Source organism: Rhinopithecus roxellana, chromosome 12 (genome assembly GCF_007565055.1).
Source record: "Rhinopithecus roxellana isolate Shanxi Qingling chromosome 12, ASM756505v1, whole genome shotgun sequence".
NCBI lineage: Eukaryota > Metazoa > Chordata > Mammalia > Primates > Cercopithecidae > Rhinopithecus > Rhinopithecus roxellana.
Window position 1 is genome coordinate 112861761 of NC_044560.1, and position 24329 is coordinate 112886089.

At 45.0% G+C, this 24329-nt stretch overlaps 1 protein-coding gene across 1 annotated transcript; it reads right to left on the reverse strand.

The window, feature by feature from the left end:
• Window positions 1–61: 61 nt before the first annotated feature.
• On the reverse strand, window positions 62–20853 carry PDCD2L (programmed cell death 2 like). The gene is made up of 7 exons (XM_010359627.2): window positions 20707–20853; window positions 20430–20596; window positions 20255–20315; window positions 14677–15050; window positions 12824–12934; window positions 4690–4838; window positions 62–240 (listed from the first exon to the last, which is right to left on the reverse strand). The coding sequence occupies exons 1-7, from the start codon at window positions 20812–20814 to the stop codon at window positions 110–112; spliced, it is 1101 nt and encodes a 366-aa protein (XP_010357929.1). The 5' UTR covers window positions 20815–20853; the 3' UTR covers window positions 62–109.
• Between the last annotated feature and the right edge of the window lie 3476 nt (window positions 20854–24329).

The window sequence follows — 24329 nt, forward strand, 5'->3', positions numbered from 1 at the left end:
AAGCAACTCAGAAAAACAGAGGTTAATAACTTGTGAGTTAAAATAAGGTACATACACACATATTTGAACATAAAAATTGTTTTAATTTATATTAATAAAAGGAAGTGCTCTACTTAAACAATAATTCATCTGGGTCTTCTTGTATAATACAAAATTCTTCCATGGGGGTCTGATGATTTGGGGGCCAGCAACTCTTCTCACATGTGTAAACTAGAATTGTTCCAAATTCCACAGAAAGACCTGAAAAATACAATGTATTCAGGCTTCCAGCAAAAAGAGTTATGAGACTGATGTTACTAAAAGGAGTGATTTTACCTTACAAGCTGAAAAAATAATTAGGTAAAGCAAAAACAGTGCTTACTGCTTTCAGCTATAACAGAATCACAGTCTATCCTATAATAAGTGAATATTGATAACAAAAAGCAGAATTAATTTAAAGTGGAAGGAAAATGTACTTTAAAAATAAACAAAAATTTCAACAAGTCTTCATTACAACTGTCTAGCTATCTGATGTTGAAAATCTATATTAAAATATATCACAGAGCCTTTGGCTAGGTATGATGGCTCATGCCTGAGTTCCCCGCACTTTGGGAGGCCGACGGGGAAGGACAGCTTGAGCCCAGCCTAGGCAACATAGTGAGACACCTGTCTCTACAAAAAAAAAAAAAAAAGTTAAAGGAAAAAAAAAAATCTCTCTCTCTCTCTCATATAGCCTGGTGGACATAGTGAGACTTTACTAAAAAAAAAAAAATTCACTGGGTGTAATGGTGCACACCTGTAGTCCCAGCCACTTAGGAGACTAAGGCAGGGGATCACTTGAGCCCAGGAGATAAAGGCTGCAATGAACTATGATTGCATCACCGTACTCTGGCCTGGGTGACAGAGTGAGACCCTGTCTTAAAAAAATAAATAAATAAAATAAAATAAAAATAAAAGAGAAATATATATATCATAGAACACACTAGTGCCAAGAAAGGATAAGGATTCAGGAAAAAAAAAAACCCTAAGAGTTTATAGAAAATTATGCCATAAAAAAAAGGATACCAAGAAAACATAAGCAATAAGAACTCCTGATGATATTAGAACAGAAAAGCAGGAGTCAAAAGGATGACGTAGGCAATGATTTGCAGCAGCAAAGGAGAAATACATTGTTTAAAAATGTATGCATTGGCTGGGCACAGCATATTGGCTCATGCCTATAATCCCAGCACATTGGGAGGCTGAGGCAGGAGAATTGCTTGAACCTGGGAGGTGGAGGTTGCAGAGAGGAGAGATGGTGCCACTGCGCAATGGAGCAAGACTCTGTCTCAAAAAACAAAAGAAAAAAAATGAAAAAATGGCAGAGTTTAACTGGTATATGACCTTCCTCTAGGAGCATGTGACTGGTAAGGGAAAAGCGCCTCAAGTGAGCATGTCTACAACTCCAGTAAAAACACTGCGCATGCGGCCTCTCCCAAGGGCTGGCGGGCCACTATGCATATGGACAGCCCATCCCAAGGGAAGAAACAAGAGAAGTAACACAAGACCCAGGAAGTATAAAACCCCAAGTCAAAGATCAAAAATGGACACTTCAATCTCTCAGGTTGCCTGCTTGGCCCCCTCTTCCAACTGTATTTACTTCCTTTCATTGCTGCTCTAAAACTTTTTAATAAGTTTTCACTCCTGCTCTAAAATTTGCTTTGGTCTCTCCTCTGTCTTATGTGCCTCGGTCAAATTCTTTCTTCTAAGGAGGCAAGAACTGAGGTTACTACAGACCCCTACAGATTCACCACTGCTAACAGTATTGTGGCAAAAATGTTAGTTACAAAGGGGGGAAAAATCAGACCACCCTCATACCTCTACAAAGCTACATTCCATGCAAAAGACATTTCTATATAAGTGAAAAATCTCAGAGACTAGAATGCCCATAAGCCCTTCCAGAAAAATATATTTCCCAGTGAGACTGAACCACCAGATGACAGGAGGCACCAGGGCAATGGCTGGCAGGGCTTTCACTGTCAGAAGACAACACAGGGGTCTACAAGGTTCTGAAAAGAGAAAGTGGGATTTAAAAATTTTATACATGGGTTGCCCCTCAAATATGAAGCCACATTACCATGCACAATCTGAAGCAAGGCACTTCTGAGCCCTCCTAAAAGCTATTACTTGAGAAAATCCAGCTACTGAAAAAAGAATCAAAATAAAATAGGAATAAAAAATCTCATTGTAAGAGTGGTGATGAACACGGAATCCATTTACACATAGAATTAAGGCTATCCAAACAGCTGTGATAATTATGATACTGGCTGGGCGCGGTGGCTCATGCCTGTAATCCCAGCACTTTGGGAGGTCAAGGTGGACAGATCACTTGAGGTCAGGAATTCGAGACCAGCCAACATGGCAAAACCCCGTCTCTATTAAAAATACAAAACTAGCAGGGTGTGGTGGTGGGCACCTGTAATCCCAGCTACTCGGGAGGCTGAGGCAGGAGAATCGCTTGAACCTGGGAGGCAGAGGTTGCAGTGAGCCGAGACAGTGCCACTACACTCCAGCCTGGCTGCAGATTGAGGCTCCGTCTCAAAAAAAAAAAAAAGATACTGGGTCCGGGCGTGGTGGCTCATGCCTATAATCCAAGCACTTTGGGATGCCGAGGCAGGTCAGGAGTTTGAGACCAGCCTGGTCAACAATAGTGAAACCTGTTTCTACTAAAAGTACAAAAAATTAGCTGGGTGTGGTGGTGGGCACCTTTAATCCCAGCTCTTCATGAGGCTGAGGCAGGAGAATCACTTGAACCTGGGAGGCAGAGGTTGCAGTGAGCTGAGATTGCGCCACTGCACTCCAACCTGGGCGAAACTCCGTCTCAAACAAAAAAAAAAAAAAAAAAAAAAAAAACTGAAATATTTCAAGGTAGGAATAGGGTATGAATTTCCTTATCTACTATGGTAAGGAGCCAGATGCATATTATCTAAAACTGAAACACAGGAAGAATGTAATTTTCTGTTAACAACAGAAGCACCTTTCAGAAACTTGGGCCTCTTGGGTAAAGAACCTATTACCAAAAGTCCAGGCCAGGCGCGGTGGCTCACGCCTGTAATCCCAGCACTTTGGGAGGCCAAGACGGGCAAATCACGAGATCAGGAGATTGAGACCATCCTGGCTAACACGGTGAAACCCTGTCTCTACTAAAAATACAAAAAAAAAAATTAGCCGGGCGTGGTGGTGGGCACCTGTAGTCCCAGCTCCTAGGGAGGCTAAGGCAGGAGAACGGCGTGAACCCAGTGGGCAGAGCTTGCGGTGAGTGGAGATCATGCCACTGCACTCCAGCCTGGGCAACAGAGCGAGACTCCATCTCAAAAAAAAAAAAAAAAATTCCAGTAACTGCTTCACTTATACTTAACATTCCTTCTGTTAATTTGTACAAAAATTTATTCTAAGACCTTTAATTACCATGTTAGTGAATTTCCCTATTTTAGGAAAATTATTTTCGTCTAGCCATCCATACATTCATCTAACTTGCTGTTTGTCTTTATGTCAAAAATTATTATTGGAATAATGGTTATTAACATTGATAATAGTTGTAATTTCTGGCCAAGCATGGTTCATGCTTGTAATCACTTTGGGAGGTCAAGGCAGGAGGATCACTTGAGTCTAGAGTTTGAGACCAGCCTGGGCAACATGGCGAAACCCTGTCTCTACAAAAAATGCAAATTCCAGCCTGGCCAACACAGTGAAACCCCATCACTACTAAAAATACAAAAACTAGACGGGCCTGGTGGCGGACACCTGTAATCCCAGCTACTGGGGAGGCTGAGGGAGGGGAATTGCTAGACCCCGGGAAGTAGAGACTACAGTGAGCCGAGAACGTACCACTGCCCTCCAGCCCAGGCGACAGGAGAGAGACTCTGTCTCAAAAAATAAATAAATCAGGCCGGGCGCGGTGGCTCAAGCCTGTAATCCCAGCACTTTGGGAGGCTGAGACGGGCGGATCACGAGGTCAGGAGATCGAGACCATCCTGGCTAACACGGTGAAACTCCGTCTCTACTAAAAAATACAAAAAACTAGCCGGGCGAGGTGGCGGGCCCCTGTAGTCCCAGCTACTCGGGAGGCTGAGGCAGGAGAATGGCATAAACCCGGGAGGCGGAGCTTGCAGTGAGCTGAGATCCGGCCATTGCACTCCAGCCTGGACAACAGAGCCAGACTCCGTCTCAAAAAAAAAATCAATCAATCAATCAATATATATGTATAAAAAAAGACTGGCTGGATTACAAATTTCTTTCTTTTTCTGTTTTCTGAGACAGAGTCTCACTCTGTCACCAGGCTGGAGTGCGTTGGCGCGATCTTGGCTCACTGCAACCTCCACCTCCTGGGTTCAAGCGATTCCCCACCTCAACCTCCCAAGCAGCTGGGACTACAGGCACATGCCACCATGCCCAGCTAATTTTTTATATTATAGTAGAGACAGGGTTTCACCACACTGGCCAGGAAGGCCTTGATCTCTTGACCTCGTGATCCACCCACCTGGGCCTCCCAAAGTGCTGGGATTACAGCCATGAGCCACCACTCCTGGCCTAAATTTCTTAAAATAATTTTTTAATTCCCAAATTTTCTATAATTTGCTTACGATATTTTATAAGTAAACAAAAGGTTTTTCATTTATTTAAAAATAATGCCAGAAATCCACAAACTCAAATTAATAAAGGGATTCTCACCTAAATTAGCACTCTTGAGCATGCTGACCAGTGCTGGCATAAGCTGAAACTCAAATATCCTTCGGCCTCCACACTGGCTGCAGGCTGGAAGCTCAGTGACTTCTGATGTAGGGCAGGTCAGAAAGAGTGGCTCTCCACTCCAGGAATACCTAGGACAAGGAAACAAAGAACCCCGAATTAGAGCCTCACAAGTCACATTCTAGCATCTAAGGCCGTGCTTTGCAACTTTTCTTTGTTTCTTGCAGAAATCCTCCAAAGGCCCAAAAACCTAGCACCATGGCTATAAAGCATAGCAAGATATCTGGAAATCTTGTCAGTGTTCGATTCGAAGTCTCAAAGGCACTAAAGTCAACGTTCAATTGAATCTAGGTAAAGCTGCGACGAAGTTCAGACCCAGCTCCACTACAGATTAAATGGAATCAGCCCTCCACACTACTGGCCTTACAGAGGAAGGGGCATGCCTTAGAGCAGAAGTCCCCAACCCCCAGGCCATGGACCCCCAGGTCAGGGACCAGTACTGGTCGGTAGTCTATTAGGAATAGGGCCATGCAGCAGGAGGTGAGCAACAGGCAAGCGAGCATTACCACCTGATCTCCACCTCCTGTCCCATCAGCAGCATGAGATTCTCATAGGAGCGCAAACCCTATTGTGAACTGCACATGCGAGGGATCTAGGCTGCGTGCTCCTTATGAGACTCTAATGCCTGATGATCTGAGGTGAACAGTTTCATCCCAAAACCATGCCCATCGCCCCCCACCTCAGTCTGTGAAAAAATTGCCTTCCACGAACCAGTCCCTGGTGCCAAAAAGGTCAGGGACCACTGCCTTAGAAGGAAGAAATATTCACTTCCATTTTGGGGTTTTGTTTTGTTTTGTTTTTTAGATAGAGCCTTTTTCTGTTGCCCAGGCTAGAGTGCAGTGGCACAATCACAGCTCACTGCAGCCTTGACCCCCTGGGCTCAAGCAGTCCTCTGACCTCAGCCTCCTGAGTAGCTGGGAACAGATGCGCATCACCATACCCAGCTAGTTTTTTAAAAAAATTTTGTAGAGACAGGGTCTTGCTATACTGCCCAGGCTGGTCTCAAACTCCTGGCCTCAAGTGATCCTCCCACCTCAGCCTCCCAAAGTGCTATGATTACAAATGTGAGCCACATATCCAGCTCACTTCAATACTACTGTTCTTCGATATATAATTTCTGGTAATCATTTTAAAAGTTACTAAACATGCAAAGAAGCAGGAAAATTTAACCCATAAAGAAAGTTAAGGCAACGAGACCCATGGACAAGATGATAAATTTATCAGACAAAAACTTTAAAATACCAATAATAAATACGTTAAAAAAAAAAAAAAAAAACCCGGTGGAAAAAGGTAGACCAGGTGCAGTGGCTCACACCTGTAATTCCAGCACTTTGGGAGGCTGAGGCGGGTTAATCACCTGAGGAGAGGAGTTCGAGATCAGCCTGGCCAACATGGTGAAACCCCATCTCTACTAAAACTACAAAAATTAGCCGGGCACAGTGGCAGGTGCCTGTAATCCCAGCTGCGGGGGAGGCTGAGGCTGAGGCTGCAGAATCACTTAAACCTGGAAGGCAGAGGTTGCAGTGAGCTGAGATTGCTCCACTGCAATCCAGCCTGGATGACACAGCGAGACTCCTTCTCAAATAATAATAATAATAATAATAATAATAATAATAATAATAATAATAATAATAATAATAATACAAAAATTAGCCAGACATAGTGGTGCACGCCTGTGGTCCCAGCTACTTTGGAGGGTGTGGCAGAAGGATCACTTGAGCTCAGGAGTCTGAGGCTGCAGTGAGCCATGACTGCACCACTGCACTCCAGCCTACGCAACAGAACAAGACTCAATCTCTAAATAAACAAAACAAAAAAACAAAAAAAAAGCAACATAAAGAGTTAAAAATAAAAGACAAAAAAGGAACAAAATAGCAAACTAAAAATACTCAAGTCACTGACAGGCAGGTTCAATAAAAGGAATACAGAAACAAAAACAAAAAACCCCACCAAATGCAAAGCCAGGTGTGGTGACAAATGCCTATAACCCTAGCAATTTGGGAGCCTGAGGTGAGGGAATTGCTTGAGTCCAGGAGTTCAAGACCAGCCTAGACGACATAGTGAGACGCCCATCTCTTTAAAACAAAAGGAAAGAAAAAAGAAATGGAGGAAGAAACAATAACAGAATAAAATTAACCCAACATGGCAGGGTGCGGTGGCTCATGCCTGTGATCCTAGCATTTTGTGAGGCAGGCGGGTCACCTGAGGTCAAAAGTTTGAGACCAGCCTGGCCAACACGGCAAAACCTGTCTCTACTAAAAATACAAAAAAATTAGCCAGGCATGGTGGTGTGCACCAGTAATCCCAGCTACTCAGGAGGCTGAGGCAGGAGAATTGCTGAACCTGGGAGGCAGAGGTTGCAGTGAGCCGGGATTGTGCCACTGCACTCCAGCCTGGGCAACAGAGCAAGACTCTGTCTCAAAATAAATAAATAAATAAATAAATAAATAAATAACCCAACAATACCAACAATTAAAGATATTGCATATTCCGTGTTAAAAAAAAACCATAACTGTTAAGTTGAACTTGATCAAAATTTAAAGCCATCTGTCAGAATCTGTTTGAGTGCTAAAAAAATTAAATTGAAAAAGGACTTGTACTCTTGACCATATGAAGAATTCCTAAACTCAGTAACACAAACACAAACAATACGGCAAGAGATTTGAATGACTCTTTATCCAAGATGATATACAGAGATGGAAAACAAGCACTTGAAATGATGCTCAACATCATTTGCCATTTGAGGAAATGCAAATTAAAGCCACAATAAAATGCCACTACACACCTTCTTAAATGGCTAAAATTAAAAACTGAACATCCCAAACATTAGCGAAGATATACAGGGAGTAGAGTTCTTAAAAAACAGCTAGTGGGAACAGAAATGGCATAACCACTTTGGAAAATGGTTTGGCCTGTTTCTTAACAAGTTAAACATGCATATACCACATAATACAATCATTCTATTCCTAGGTATCTACTCCCACAAAATCAAAACATGCCTTACAAAGAGATGTAAACAAATGTTCATAGCAGCTTTATTTATAATAGCCAAACACTGGAAATAACCCAAATATCCATCAACTGGTAAATGTATAGTGGCATATCCATACAATGGAATATGACACAGTGGTCAAAAGGAATAAACTATTGATACATGCAATAAGAATGAATCTTGAAGTATGCTAAGTGAATAAAACCAGACCAAAAAAAAAAAAGTATATCCCGTGTGACCTTATATATTTTCACAGGAAATGCACTAAGGTGCGACAGAAAGATGATCAGTGGTTGCCTGGGGATTGGGGGAGCAGCACCGGACCGGGTAGGCAAGAACTTGCGAAGGAGCATGAGGAAACTTCTGGCAGGGAGGAATATGTTTACTGTCTTGATTGTTGTGATTTCAGGGGTGTATACAGATGTCAACTTATCTAAGTGCATACTGTAAAAATATAGGCAGTCTGTTGTATGTCAATTGTACCTCAGTAAAGCTGCTGAAAAATAAATGTAAACAGACACACTTCACTATAGAAGATACATAGATGCCAAATGAGCACATGGGAAGATGCTCAACATCATTTGTTATTAGGAAAATGCAAATTCAAACCACAAGGAAATACCACAACCACCTACTAGAATGGCTACAATGTAAAAGATTGACAATATTTTTAAAACCACCACCAGGCTAGGTTTCTCAATGCCAACCATTCCTATACTCCCTGTATTTCAGTATTTGCATATTTAGTTCTTATTCCATTAAGGAAAAATTCCCAATGTTATCTTTGAATATTGTTTCTGATCCATCCATTAGGTTCTCTATTTTGGAGACCAATTCTCCTCATAGTAAATACAATTATGAATCCTTGCTCAAGTCTTTATACCAGTACTTTGATCTTTAGCCAAGTCTATTATGCTCCCTAATTTTTTTTTTTTTTTTTTTAAGACAGAGCCTCACTCTGTCACCCAGGCTGCAATGCAATGGCGCAGTCTCCGTCCGCTGCAAACTCCGCCTCCTGGGTTCAAGCAATTCTCCTGCCTCCGCCTCCTGAGTAGCTGGGACTACAGGCGCCCGCCACCACGCCCAGCTAGTTTTTCTATTTTTAGTAGAGATGGAGTTTCACCATATTGGCCAGGCTGGTCTGGAATTCCTGACCTTGTGATCCGCCTGCCTTGGCCTCTCAAAGTGCTGGGATTACAGGTGTGAGCCACCACGCCCGGCCTATGTTCCTTATATTCTATATGTATTAGATATGTAATGTCATGGGGCTTGGTTTCTTTAGCAATTCAATTTCCGATTCATACATACTTTATTTTTGCACCGTTGAGCTCTTGTTTTATGGAATCTATTGTCTTATGAATAGACATACATTCATTCTTATACATTTTGAAGCATCTGCTGTGACTGATGTGCTCCTTGGATTATATTTTATTTTATTTTTTGAGACAGAGTCTCACTCTGTCGCCCAGGCTTGAGTGTAGCGGCACTATCTCAGCTCACTGCAACCTCCACCTCCCAGGTTCAAGCGATTCTCCTGCCTTAGCCTCCTGAGTAGCTGGGACTATAGGCGCCCACCACCACGCCCAGCTAATTTTTGTATTTTTAGTAGAGACAGGGTTTCACCAGGTTGGCTAGAATAGTCTCGATCTACTGACCTCATGATCCACCTGCCTTGGCCTCCCAAAGTGTTGGGATTACCGGTGTGAGCCACCGAGCCCAGCTGGATATTTTCTAGCAGACTTGGTTCTTGAGCTTTTTGTATGTTCTCTTCATTTCCTTAGCTATTCTTGCCACAGTATGATTACCTGGGTGGCATGCTATTTTTCATCTAGCTCATGCCTAAAGGGTGCAACTCAGTTTAGACCATCTATTTGCTCTGAAATGTCCGCAGAGGTTCTCATTGATTTCCTGTCCATCTCATATGAGGCCTGTTTTCCCCTCTCTAGGAGTACTGCCCATTTCCTCTGCATTTCTGTAGGTAGTAAAAGAGGGAACTGGGGTGAGGAAATAGTTCTTCTGGGACTGGATGCAATCTTCATTAGAATACCTGGACTTTGCTTTTCCCTCTGAGACAGTGTAAAATACTGTATGTTGAGAAAGATCCCACTCTAGTGGAGGCGAAATTGCCCTTAACTTTCCAATCATTGCTCTGACTCATCATGGAACAAAGGAATGTTGCTTCTGAGAGGCAATCCCCAATTCCTACACCACCTCCCCACCACACCCAGTTCTTCAGCCAACATGGTGGAGGAGGTCCACCATCCTCCACATTAGGACATGCAAATTCTCCTGTGTGCTTCCTTCCAGACATTATTAACTGAAAATTCTTAGGTCAGGTGCGGTGGCTCATGCCTGTCATCCCAGCACTTTGGGAGGCTGAGGTGGGTGGATCACCAGAGGTCAGGAGTTCGAGACCATACTGGCCAACACGGTGAAATCTCATCTCTACTAAAAATACAAAAATTAGCCAGGCATGGTGGCACATGCCTGTAGTCCCAGCTACTCAAAAGGCAGAACTGCTTGAACCCAGAAGATGGAGGTTGCAGTGAGCTGAGATCGTACCACTGCACTCCAGCCTGGGGGACAGAAACAGACTCCGTTTCCAAAAAAAGAAAATTCTTTGTGGACTCAGTATATTTTAGGCAGGTAAGAGAAAAGGCCTGTGGGATTAGAACTTGCACTTAACCATGCCAGAAATTTCTGTACCTTTCTCTGCAAAGACTAAATTAGTTACATAAGTGAATAAATACATGTGAAACACTCAAGAACTTTATTAGACATTTACTGATATTATATCCTGGGCTATCACTTTGAGTTTTATAGTACTAAGCCCTTTTCCTTTTTTCAATGCTGATAAAACGGAATTTCTTTTCAAATATTTATTGATTTGGGCTAATTTTTAGCTTTTAGATTCACTGTGGTACGTATCAGAGAAAAAGGCCATTTGAGCTAATTCTGCCCACTTTGTCTGGACCTGTTTTTCCTATTTTTATAAACTATACCTGCTACTTTTATAAACCATACCTGCTGGGTATGTCATTTCCTCTGAGGCCTTCCTGATAGCCTACCTAAAATAGCTCTATTTTTTCCTCATTTATCACTTATGGAAATCATACAGGTTTTTTTTTTTTTTGAGATGGAGTCTCGCTCTGCTGCCCAGGCTGGAGTGCAGTGGTGCAATCTCGGCTCACTGCAAGCTCCACCTCCTGGGTTCATGCCATTCTCCTGCCTCAGCCTCCTGAGTAGCTGGGACTACAGGCGCCCACCACCTAGCCCACCTAATTTTTTTTTGTATTTTTAGTAGAGACGGGGTTTCAGCATGTTAGCCAGGATGGTCTCGATCTCACCGCAGGATCCACCCTCCTCGGCCTCCCAAAGTGTTGGGATTACAGGCATGAGCCACCACACCCGGCCCATACACGTTTGTTTTTAATCTCCCACACTAGAAAATAAAATATATGGACCGGGGCAGGACAGTGGCTCAAACCTGTAATCCCAGCACTTTGGAAGGCTGAGTCGGGCAGATCATTTGAAGTCAGGAGTTCAATACCAGCCTGACCAACATGGTGAAACTCCATCTCTACTAAAAATACAAAAAGTAGTCGGGTGTGGTGGCTGTAATCCTATACTCAGGAGGCTAAGGCAGGAGACTCTTTTAAACCCAGGAGGCGGAGGTTGCAGTGAGCCAGGATCACACCACCGCACTCCAGTCTAGGTGGCAGAGCGAGACTCTGTCCCAGAAAAATAAAAATAAATTAAAAAATAAAAATAAATATATGAGCCGGGGTTGTGGCTGATGCCGGTAATCCCAGCACTTTGGAAGGCCATGGCAGGAGGATCACTTGAGGCCAGGAGTTTGAGAGCACACTGAGCAACATGATCAGATCCCATCTCTACAAAATACATTTTTAAAAAAATTAGCCACACGTGGTGGCACACACCTGTAGTTCTAGATACTTAGGAGGATCGCTTGAGCCCAAGAGGAAATGGTTATAGTGACAATGCTCACGCCACTGCACTCCAGGGTGGGCAACAGACTGAGACCCTCTCTCTCTAAAAAAAAAAAAAAAAAAAAAAAAAAAAAAAAAAAAAATTAATAATAATAATAGTCCAGGCACAGTGGCTCATGCCTGTAATCCTAGAACAAACTCTGAGAGGCCAAAGCAGGTGGATGGCTTGAGCCCAGAAGTTTGGAACCAGCCTGGCCAACATGGTGAAATACCATTTTTAAAAAAATACACAAAAATTAGCTGGGCGTGGTAGCATGTGCCTGTAGTCCCAGCTACTTGGGAGGCTGAGGTGGGAAGATCGCTTGAGCCCGGGAGGGTGCACTGGGCTATGATTGATCACACCACTGCACTCAAGCCTGAGCAACAGAGCAAGACCCTGTCAAAAAACAACAACAAAAAAAATTAAAGCCAGGTGTGGTGACTCACACTTGTATCTCAGAACTTTGGGAGGCCGAGGCGGGCAGAATACATGAGGCCAGCAGTTCGAGACCAGTCTGGCAACGTGGTGAAACCCCGTCTCTACTAAAATACAAAAAAAAAAAATTAGCCGGGCATGGTGGCGGGCACCTATAATCCCAGCTACTCAGGAGGCTGAGGCAGGAGAATTGCTTAAACCCGAGAGGTGGAGGTTGCAGTGAGCCAAGATCACGCCACTACACTCCAGCGTGGGCGACAGAGCGTGACTCTCTCTCAAAGGAAAAAAAAAATTAAATTAATAATAATAATAAAGGCCATGAGAACACGGACTTTGTGCCATTTCCTGCTATATCTGCAGCACCTACAAATAGCAGCACCTGGCATGCAGAACAGACTCCATAAGTATTTGTTAGACAAATGAGTGCGCTTTACCTTACTGAACCCTTCTACACAACTGAATCCTCCTACACATCCTATAACGTAGGTATTAGGTCCTATAAAGCAGGTATTAGGTTCTCTCTTGATTTGGGGAATACTGTAGGTTTTGCTTTTCTCATATTTTCCTGTGTTTTCCAAACGAACATGTATTACCTTTATAATCAAGGAAAATAATAAAATGAACTGTGCCTTTTTTTACCTCAAAATCTGCTCCTGACAACCAGCAATTCGCTTCATGAATTTGTAAAACGTCTGATCTCCACTTTTAATTACGGTTTTCTCATATTTTTCATCACCATCATTAGAAAGGCTAAAAACAGAAGCAGAAAACACTTGTGAATGTCTATATCCAGAAAATTACAGCATTTGCAAGAGGAAACAAGATAATTTTCTTTTAAAAAAATTTATCGGGCCGGGTGCGGTGGCTCAAGCCTGTAATCCCAGCACTTTGGGAGGCCAAGGCGGGCGGATCACGAGGTCAGGAGATCGAGACCATCCTGGCTAACATGGTGAAACCCCGTCTCTACTAAAAAATACAAAAAACTAGCCGGGCGACATGGTGGGCGCCTGTAGTCCCAGCTACTCGGGAGACTGAGGCAGGAGAATGGCGTAAAACCCGGGAGGCGGAGCTTGCAGTGAGCTGAGATCCGGCCACTGCACTCCAGCCTGGGCGGCAGAGCAAGACTCCGACTCAAAAAAAAAAAAAAAAAAAATTATCAGGCCAGGTGCGGTGGCTAACGCCTGTAATCCCAGCACTTTGGGAGGCCAAGGCAGGCAGATAACAAGGTCAGGAGATCGAGACCATCCTGGCCAACATGGTGGAACCCCATCTCTAGTAAAAAACACAAAAAATTGGCTGGGTGTGGTGGCGCACGCCTGTAGTCCCAGCTACTCAGGAGGCTGAGGCAGAGGAAATCGCTTGAACCCGGGAAGTGGAGGTTGCAGTAATCCATGATTGCGACACTGCACTCCAGCCTGGTGACAGAGTGAGATTCCATATCAAAAAAAAAAAAAAAAAAAAACAGTCATGCCTGTAATCCCAGCACTTTGGGAGGCCAAGGTGAGCGGATCACCTGAGTTCGAAACCAGCCTGGCCAACATCTTGAAACTCTATTTCTGATAAAAATACAAAAAATTAGCCGGGCTTGGTTGCAGGTACCTGTGATCCCAGCTACTTGGGAGGCTGAGGCAGGAGAATCACTTGAACTCAGGAGGTGGAGGTTGCAGTGAGCCAAGACCGTGCCATTGTACTCTAGCCTGGGCAACAACAGTGAAACTCCAAAAAAAAAAAAAATTTTAATTGGTCAGACATGGTGGCGTGCACCCGTACTCCCAGCTACTTGGGAAGCTAAGATAGATTGCCTGAGCCCAGGAGTTCAAGGCTACGTGAGCTGTGATCACAGCAATTAACTCCAGCGTGGGTGACAGAGTGAGACCCTGTCTGTCTCAATCAATCAATAAGCAAAAATGATCATTCTTACTTCTTTAGAGAGCTTTGGTTTATAAAGCCTTTCAAGATCTACTCTCTCGTTTGACTCTCAAAATCATATGATGAAACAGAGAACAGAGATATCACTATCACTCTCACTTTACAGAATTGAGGATCTGAAAGCATCTCCGAGGTCCTGGGCCAGTTCTGGAGCCATAGCCAAGAGTCAATAAACAAACGGCATTTTTCTTTTCCTTTTTCCATTTTTTCACCCCAATCTTATTATCCCAGATCAAATGGCAGTTTTCTAACTTGCCTGTCTCTGCTATAAAGACATATTAGAAATATAAAAGAAAGTTAGAGTCAGTGAATGCATCTTCTATAAATACTTGCCATCTCTAACTTCTGTTTGTTCATCTTTGTTCACTTTCTTAACAGGAATTATAAATAGAGCAGGGTTTTCAAGCTAACTCAAGTTGGCTAATAAGGAAGTAAAGTGAAAAGGTCCTACATACAAGTTCTGCCTGACAGTTTCCCCAGGTCCTGTGGTGAAACTGAAGGGTAACTCCTGTGGCTGCTTCCCAATCCAGTCACCTCTCAACCTCAGGAGCACACATCCTCACCTTTGGGAAAGCAACTGATCCATGGCAATGCCTTCTCTCTGCTGATAGTCCCTCAGAAGGCTGTGGGCATGATCCAGGTTGACAAAGTCCATGTATTCATCCTCGTCTGCAACACAGATGTAGTAGGGCAGGAATAGCGGCAGCCCAGGAGACAAGGCGGTCTGCTCCCCAGGAGGCACAGGATGGGCAGCACCCAGGACAGCATCCTGCAGGCGGAGGTCTTGGAGCCGAGCAGTCCAGTCTACATCTTTGGCACTGCTGGCATCATTCCCAAAATCCAAGGTAAGCTGTGGTGAAGGCGCCTCCTCAGTGTCACTTCCCCAGTCATCAGCACCTTCACACCAGTCCTCAGCTGCAAGGCTGTTTTCCTGTGTCTGGAAAAATATTCAGTGAATGAGGTCCAAGCACATTTGGGAGGTTTATTCTACTACTTCGGTTCCAGCCACCCATCCCTGCGCCTTCCAGAGGGAGCCTTCACACCAGCCCCTTCCCCTCTGGCACACTCCAAACAAACTTTCTAGACTTTATGTACTCAAAAGTATGTTGAAGGAAACTTAAAATACTTGTCTTTCCTTTTCGGGGTGTGGGGAAAAGAAAGAGATCAGCCTGTTACTGTGTCTATATAGAAGGAAGCAGACATAAGAGACTCCATTTTGTTCTGTATTTCAGATGCTGTTAATCTGTGACCCCACCCCCAACTTTGTCCTTGCAAGAGACGCGTGCTGTGGTGACTCAAGGTTTAAAGGATTTTGGACTGTGCAGGATGCGGTTTGTTAAAACAAGTGCCTGAAGGCAGCTTGCTGGTTAAAAGTCATCACCATTCTCTTAATGTAAAGTAAGAGAAAAGCGTTTGTCTCCTCCCCATCCCTGGGCAATGGAACATCTCAGTGTAAAACCCATTGTATGCTCTGTTTACTGAGATAGGAGAAAACCGCCTTATGGCAAAAGGTGGGACTTGTAAGGTGGGACTTGGCTGGCGCAATGCTGCTAAAAGGTTTATGGAGATGTTTGCATATGTGTATCAAGGCATAGCATTTTTCTTTAAACTTATTCATGTCACAGGGATCTTTGTTCATGTCTTACTGCTGATTTTCTCCCTACAGTGATCTATTTGTCCTGCCACTCCCTTATCTTTAAGAATGGTAAAGATAATTATCAATAAATACTAAGGGAACTCAGAGACCAGTGCTGCCGTGGGTCCTCTGTATGCCGAGCGCCGGTCCCCTGGGCCCTTTTTTTCTTTCTCTTTTTTTTTTTTTTTGAGACGGAGTCTCGCTCTGTCGCCCAGGCTGGAGTGCAGTGGCCGGATCTCAGCTCACTGCAAGCTCCGCCTCCCAGGTTTACGCCATTCTCCTGCCTCAGCCTCCCGAGTAGCTGGGACTACAGGCGCCCGCCACCACGCCCGGCTAGTTTTTTGTATTTTTTAGTAGAGACGGGGTTTCACTGTGTTAGCCAGGATGGTCTCGATCTCCTGACCTCGTGATCCGCCTGTCTCGGCCTCCCAAAGTGCTGGGATTACAGGTTTGAGCCACGGCGCCCGGCCTCCCTTTTTTTCTTTCTCTATACTTTGTCTCTGTGTCTCATTTCTTTTCTCAAGTCTCTTGTTCCACCTAACAAGAAACGCCCACAGGTGTGGAGGGGCAGGCCACCCCTTCATGGGGCAAGTGTGACAGATATAGTACATGGTTTATTCAACCATCTGTTCCAACATCTTTTTGTTGTGCTTCATGTATTGCAGGAACTGAAAAGAAAGAACTACATTTCCCAGGCTCCTTAGCAGCTAGGGTTTCGGATATGATTAGGTGTCTGCTAATCAGGTCTACTAGAGAGAGACATGAACTTGAGACTGTTATGCCCAGACCCTTTATTCCCCGAAGAAGTCCACCAGAATCCAGAGTCAAAGCCAAGCAGCAAGGATCTTTAATGCAAGTTCGAACTTGGTCCCTCTGTTTTACAACATACAAGAGGGCCCCGAATGATGCATGTGGCCGCTCTTTATAGCCCGATGCATACAGGATATGCAAGGTTACAGAGGTACAAAGGAATTCTTTTGGTTGCAGCATTACAACTGGTAATTAGTTAATACAATTCACAGTTTTCCATTTGTTCCCGCGCTTTTAGTAAAACTACAAACGGTTGTGATCTTATCAGGGGCTCTCTAGGTGGTGTGTGTGTGGGGGGGGGTGTTGGGCTCAGGAAGTTGGGACAAAATAGAGGATTGTGTTCGTACTGGGCCCAGGACTAAGATATGTGGCAGACACCGGTAATTACAGCAGGACAGAGACTTTCACAACGTTTGTCCTTACAATGTCCGGAGTCTATAGATAACCTAATTAACCTAATCGGTTGGGTCCGGGGGTCGATCTTTAACTAGGCTGAGGGCGCCGGCGCCGCCCGGGCTGCTTGCCTGTGGACTTCATTTCTGTCTTTTAGTTTTTTTCATTTGATCTCTTTCAAGACAGAGTGAAGTAGAAAGAAAGATCACGTAGCAAAAGGCAGTCAGAGTGTAGACATAGACAGAACAAGGTTTTAGAGCCAACAGTTCTGTGGTGAAGACAGCGATTAGTTCACTAGATCACACTTAAGCTTCCTGACAGCAGGAGAGGTGGCATAGCAGCTCCTTCAGGGACAGTTCTCAGGTGTGATTCTGGAGGGCATTCCTGGAGCCTCCTCCTTCAGACTATCCACTTACTAAAAACCTGACTCCTGTGTTAAGTCTGTCTCAGCTTAAAAGCCAGGCATGGTTGCACGTGCCTGTAATCCCAGCTACTCAGGAGGCTGAGGTAGGAGAATAGCTTGAATCCAGGAGGTGGAGTTTTCAATGAGCTGAGATCACGCCACTGCACTACAGCCTGGGAGACAGAGTGAGACTCGTCTCAAAAACAAAAACAAACAAACAAAAAAACCAGTACTTTTCTAATTATCTGCACTTGAACCCTGACAAATATAGGCACTGTCTTCAACTTTTTATTCGAGTACTGCTAGTACTATGCCTAGCAAACATCAAGAACTGGGTGCAGGCCGGGCCCAGTGTCTCACGCCTGTAATTCCAACATTTTGGGAGGCTGAGGTGGGTGGACTGTTTGAGTCCAGGAGTTCAAGACCAACCTGGGCAACATGACAAAACCCCATCTCTACAAAAAATAAAAAAGTTAGCTGGGCATGGTGGCACGTGCCTATAATCCCATCTACTCAGGAGGCTGAGGTGGGAGAATGGCTTGAGCCCAAGAGGCAAAGATCATGCCACTGCACTCCAGCCTGGGTGACCCCATCTCAAAAAAAAAAAACCCATCTCAAAAAAAAAAAAAAAAAGGAAAAGAAAAAAGAACTGTGTATATATAAAGACACATTTACTGTCAAAGGAGGCTAAATTTTGTTCTGCAGCTACCAACTTGCCTACCTTTTCAATAAATTCAGATTTCATCTTATGAAATGTGTTAAAACATATATATATATCTCATAAAGTATATTTACTATAAAGACATACATGTTATCACATACAACCACATACATGTACATCCCCATATATATTCCCAAACAGGAAAATCAGTAAACTGTGTCTCAAGACCTTCAGTGTAAGTTTGAAAAAACTACTATATATACAATGGAATATTCTTCACCCTTAAAAAAAAAAAAAAAAAGAAAGTTCTGTCATTTGTGACAACATGGATAGAACTGGAGAACATTTTGCTAAGTGAAATAAGCAGAGCGAAACTCCATCTCAAAAAAAAAAAAAAAAAATCTGGAGTGAGCGGGGCATGGTGGCTCATGCCTGTAATCTCAGCACTTTGGGAGGCCGACGCGGGTGGGTCACCTGAGGTCAGGAGTTCGAGACCAGCCTGGCCAACATGGTAAAACCCCATCTCTACTAAAAATACAAAAATTAGCTAGGCGTGGTGGCAAGTGCCTGTAATCCCAGCTACTCAGGAGGCTGAGGCAGGAGAATCCCTTGAATCCAGGAGGTGAGGTGGAGGTTGCAGTGAGCCGAGATTGTGCCACCGTACTCCAGCCTGGGCAACAAGAGTGAAACTTGGTCTCAAAAAAAAAAAAAGAAAGAAACCTGGAAAGAAAACTGGAAAGAAACTGGAAAGAATAAGGAGATGATGATCAAAGAATACAAAACCTCAGTTATTCAGGAGGAATGCGGGTTTTTTTAAGTTCTACTGCACAGCTTGAATATAGCTAATAATACAGTATTGTGGCTGGGCACGGGAGTTCAAGCCTGTAATCCCAGCACTTTGGGAGGCCGAGGTGGGTAGATGACGAGGTCAGGAGATGGAGACCATCCTGACTAACATGGTGAAACCCTGTCTCTACTAAAAATTCAAAAAAAAAAAAAAAAAAAAAAAACCAATTAGCTGGCCGTGGTGGCGGGCGCCCGTAATCCCAGCTACTAGGAGGCTGAGGTAGGAGAATTGCTTGAAACCCAGAAGACGGAGCTTGCAGTGAGCAGAGATGGCACCACTGCACTCCAGCCTGGGCAACAGAGCAAGACTCCGTCTCAAAAAAAATAAAAATAAAGTATTTTGTATTTCCAAATTGCGAGAGGAAATTTCAAATGTTCTCACAAGATGTTAAGTATCTGAGGTGATGAATGCATTAACTGGCTTCATTTAATTATTCCACATGATATTCATGAATCATAACCATCACTTTATACCTCATAAATTTATACATTATTATAAACTATCAATTTACAGTTTAAAAAAAATGTTGAAGACATCCAGGAGGAAGTCTCCATCTCGCTCTCTTTTTTTTGGGAGGGGAGAGGGTCTGGCTTTGCCATCCAGGCTGAAGTGCAGTGGCACAAATGTAGGTCACTGCAGCCTCAACCTCCTGGACTCAAGCAATCCTCCCACCTCAGCCGCCTGAGCAGCTGGCACTACAGTTGCGCGGCCATCATGCCCGGCTAATGTTTTTTACTTTTTATAGAGAGGACGTTTTGCTATGTTGCCCAGACTGCTCTCCCAACGTTTTTTTTTTTATACGGAGTCTGTCATTCAGGCTGGATTGCAGTGGCATGATCTCAGTTCACTGCAATCTCCGTCTCCCGGGTTCAAGCGATTCTCCTGCCTCAACCTCCCTTGTAGCTGGGATTACAGGTGCCTGCCACCATGCCCGGCTAATTTTTTGTTTTTGTTTTTAATAGAGACGGGGTTTCCCCATGTTGGCCAGGCTGGTCTCGAACTTCTCACCTCTAATGATCCGCCGCCTGGGCCTCCCAAAGTTCTGGGATTACAGGCGTGAGCCACTGCGCCCGGCCTGGTCTCCAACTTCTGAACTCAAGCAATCCTCCCACCTCAGCCTCTCAAAAAATGGTGGGATCACAGGCGTAAGCCACCATGCGAGGCCGCCATCTCCTTTTAACAAAGGAGTTAGAAAATAAAAATAAAGTAAAATAGAAGAAAAAAAAAACCCTCACAAAACCTTAAGAAAATAGCATTCTATGGTTCTGCAGAAAAGCAAAAAACACTCCAATGCACTTCAAAGAACATGGCTTTAAAGTCTGTCCCAAACTATACTCTGGATAACATCCTCAAATGACAAAAAAAAATAACATGACAATCACAACCTTTACCTGAGCGTCCTGCGCCTCTCTCTCTGGAACCTGCAGGCACTGGGAGCGGAACACCTTCCAGCTTCGGAGTGAAGACAAAGGGCCGTGAGGGCTGCACCCCTACTCCAGCCCGCCGGCCCACCCCAGCCCGCTGGAAAGGACACCCCAGGAGCAGCTCTGGGACTTCCTCGCCTACCTGCGCGAACCGCCGGTGCTGCAGCCGGGGCAGGCGCACGCGAATACGTGCAGCAGACGGTGAAACGGAGAGCCTTCCAGCGGGCAGTACACCTGCACGACCAGGGCGAGCGGCTGCCCGCAGCGCTGACACACGGGCCTGGGCGCAGCCACGGTAGGCAGAGCATCCTGAGGAGACAGAGGAAGCGCTCAGACTCCAACTCCCCCCGGGACCTTGCCAACTCTCTCCGCACCCTTCGCCACCACCCATCGACCCCAGCTCCGGCACCCGCCCTCACCGGAATGCCGCCCAGCTTGCTAGCATTCCAGGCGCCCGGCCCTGAGGGGCTGCCGTGCACCGGCGCATCTCGAAGTCCCAGCAGCACCGGCTTCAGAACGGCCGCCATGGCTGCCTGGTGACCAGGTGAAAACGCGAACTACGGCAGCCGAGCGGCGCGCGTGTCCGCGCACGCGCAACGCATACACTGAAATGATAGCCCCACCCCCTTACTAGGATCCGATGCGGAGGCGTGGCTTTAAGGCGCGTGCACTCAGGTCCAAGAGCGACAGAGGCGCCGCTGGCATTATGTGCCCCTTAATACGCTGTAATAGGAAGTACACACCATCTACTAGGAAGTAGTTTTGCCAAAAAGCTAACTTTTTTTTTTCATTTTTTTCTTGAGACGAGGACTTGCTATATTGCCCACACTGGTCTTGAACTCCTGGCTCCTGGATTCAAGTGATCCTCCCGCCTCAGCCTCCCAAAGTGTTGTGATTACAGGTGTGAGCCACCCGGCCCAGGCTCCAAAAAGCCTTACCGGGAAATAAAAATTTTAGGTGGGATAATGGTATTATCAATCATTAACAAGAAGAACAATGAAGTTTTTAATTTTTAGAGAAACACACCAAAATGCTTATACATGAAATATCTGGGATTTGCTACTACATAATTAAGGTGGGATATAGATACAGTAAGATTGGCCATGAGTTGATAATTGTTGAAATTTGGTGCCAGGCACATGGAGATTTATTCTCTTTGGGTTTTATATGTTTGAGATTTTTCGGAGTTTTTATTTTTGTTTTGTTTTTGAGACAGTCTCGCTGGGTCGCCCAGGCTGGAGTGCAGTGGCGCCATCTCACTGCAACCTCTGCCTCCCAGGTTCAAGCGATTCTCCTGCCTCAGCCCCCGGAGTAGCTGGATTAGGATTACAGGTGCCCACCACAATGCCTGACGCCCAGCTTTTTTTTTTTTGAGAGGGAGTTTCTCTCTTGTCGCCCAGGCTGGAGTGCAGTGGCATGATCCCAGTTCACCACAACCTCTGCCTCCCAGGTTCAAGCCCTTCTTCTGCCTTAGCCTCCCAAGTAGCTGAGATTACAGGCATGTGCCACCACGCCCAGCTAACTTTGTATTTTTAATAGAGACAGGGTTTCTCCATGTTGGTCAGGCTGTCTTCGAACTCCCAACCTCAGGTGATCCGCCCAACTTGGCCTCCCAAAGTATTAGTAGTACAGGTGTGAGCCACCGCGCCCAGCCACACAATACAGTTTTTTAAATTCCTGCAGCACAACGTGGGTGAATTTCAAAAGCATCATGGGAAGAAGCCAGACACAAAAGGTGCCGTTCTGGTCAAAGCAGAACTTAGGGGAAAAAAAATCAGTTCAATGGTAGTCAGGAATTGGGATGAGGGAGTAGGACTGGACCACAAGAGCGTCAGGAACTTTTGAGGGTGAGGAAAATGCTGTATATCTTGTCTGTAATGGTTATAAGACTGTATATACACTTGTGAAAACAGAACTGTATAGCAAAGAAAGGTGAATCTTACTATATGTAAATTACACCCCAATAAACCTAACTTGTTAAAAATGCAGGCTGCAAAAACATTATTTTAGGATTCATAACATGGTATGCAAAGGAAACGTATGTTTTCAAGGATCTACACCTCAAAGGAGGAAGCACTAGCCTTTGTGATGTTCGGCTTTAGCCCAGCAAGGACCTGGAGACGAAACCTGTTTACTCCTGTTTTATCACACTTCAACCTGACAGCTGTAAAAGGCCCTGTGATGCTGGGCACGGTGGCTTGCACCTGTAATCCCAACACTTTGGGAGGCCAAGGCAGGAGGATCACTTGAGCCCAGGAGTTCAAGATAAGCCTGGGCAACACAGTGGTGTTACCAGGGGAGGGTCTTGACTACAAGTTGTCCAGGTTCTTGGAATGCTGAACAAAGAGGCAGACAAAACACACAAACAAAGCAACAAAAGAAGGAACAAAAGCAGATTTATTGAAACAAAAGTACACTCCACAAAGCAGGAGGAGGCTTAAGCAAGTGCCCTGTTTAGAAAATCTGGGGTTTAAGTACCCTTTGGAGGTTTCCTATTTGGTTACACCCTATGTAAATAAAGACTTGGCCTGCCACCAATCAGAGGCTGAAGTGAATGCTCCCTTGTCTCTAGACCCTATTCTCCTGCCTCAGTGGGACCCTATCACTACAAAAATTTATTTTCTATTTTTCTTACTTTTTTTTCTAACAACAGTACACTGATATACAAAAATTTAAAAATGAGCTGGGTGTACTGGCTGTCTCACGTGTCCGTGTGAAGAGACCCCCAAACAGGCTTTGTGTGAGCAACATGGCTGTTTATTTCACCTAGGTGCAGGCAGGCTGAGTCCATAAAGAGTCAGCAAAGGGTGGTGGATTATCATTAGTTCTTATAGGTTTGGGGATAGGCAGTGGAGGTAGGAGCAACGCTTGCGGGCAGGGGGTGGAGCTCACAAAGTACATTCTCAAGGTGGAGGGAGAATTACAAAGAACCTTCTTAAGGGTGGGGGAGAATACAAAATACATTGATCGGTTACGGTGGGGCAGAAACAAATCACAATGGTGGGATGTCATCAGTTAAGGCTATTTTCACTTCTTTTGTGGATCTTCAGTTGCTTCAGGCCATCTGGTCACAAGGGATATGATGACTTAGCTTGGGCTCAGAGGCCTGACACTGGCATGCATCTGCGGACCCAGCTACTTGGAAGGCTGAGGTGAGATCACCTTAGCCTGGGAATTTGAGGCTTCAGTCAGCTATGACTGCATCACTGCAGTCCAGCCTGGGCAATGAAGACCATGTCTCTAAGAAAAAAAATTCTGGCCGGGCACAGTGGCTCAAGCCTGTAATCCCAACACTTTGGGAGGCCGAGACGGGCGGATCACGAGGTCAGGAGATCGAGACCATCCTGGCTAACACGGTGAAACCCCGTCTCTACTAAAAATACAAAAACTAGCCAGGCGAGGTGGCGGGCGCCTGTAGTCCCAGCTACTCGGGAGGCTGAGGCAGGAGAATGGCGTAAACCCGGGAGGCGGAGCTTGCAGTGAGCTGAGATCTGGCCACTGCACTCCAGTCCGGGCGACAGAGCGAGACTCCACCTCAAAAAAAAAAAAAAAAAAAGAAAAGAAAAAAAATTCTGAATAGGCTGGGTGTAGTGGCTCACGCCTGTAATCCCAGCACTGTGGGAGGCTGAGGTGGGAGGTTCTCGAGCCCTGAAATTCAAGACCCGTCTCTACAAAAAATGAAAAAACTAGCAGGGTATAGTGGCACAACCTGTAGTCTCAACTACTTGGGCGGCTGAGGCAAGAGGACTGCCTGAGCCCGAGTGGTTGGGGTTGCAGTGAGCTGTGATGACACCACTGCACTCCAGCCTGGGCAATGGAGCAAGACCCTGTCTAAAAAAATAAGTTGTTAAAAAAAAATTGTGCCAGGTGTGGTGGTTCACACCTGTAATCCCAGCACTTTGGGAGGCTGAGGTGGGCGGATCACCTGCGGTCAGGAGTTCAAGACCAGCCTGCCCAACATGGTAAAACCCCTTCACCACTAAAAATACAAAAATTAGCTCGGCGTGGTGGTGTGTGCCTGTAATCCCAGCTACTCAGGAGG

Coding starts and splice junctions, on each gene's coding strand:
- PDCD2L (XM_010359627.2), bottom strand. CDS start 20,814: ATGGCGGCCGTTCTGAAGCCGGTGCTGCTGGGACTTCGAGATGCGCCG. Junction 20,597..20,706: donor GCAAGCTGGGCGGCATTCCG/GTGAGGGCGGGT, acceptor CTGTCTCCTCAG/GATGCTCTGCCTACCGTGGC. Junction 15,051..20,254: donor GAGAGGCGCAGGACGCTCAG/GTAAAGGTTGTG, acceptor ATATTTTTCCAG/ACACAGGAAAACAGCCTTGC.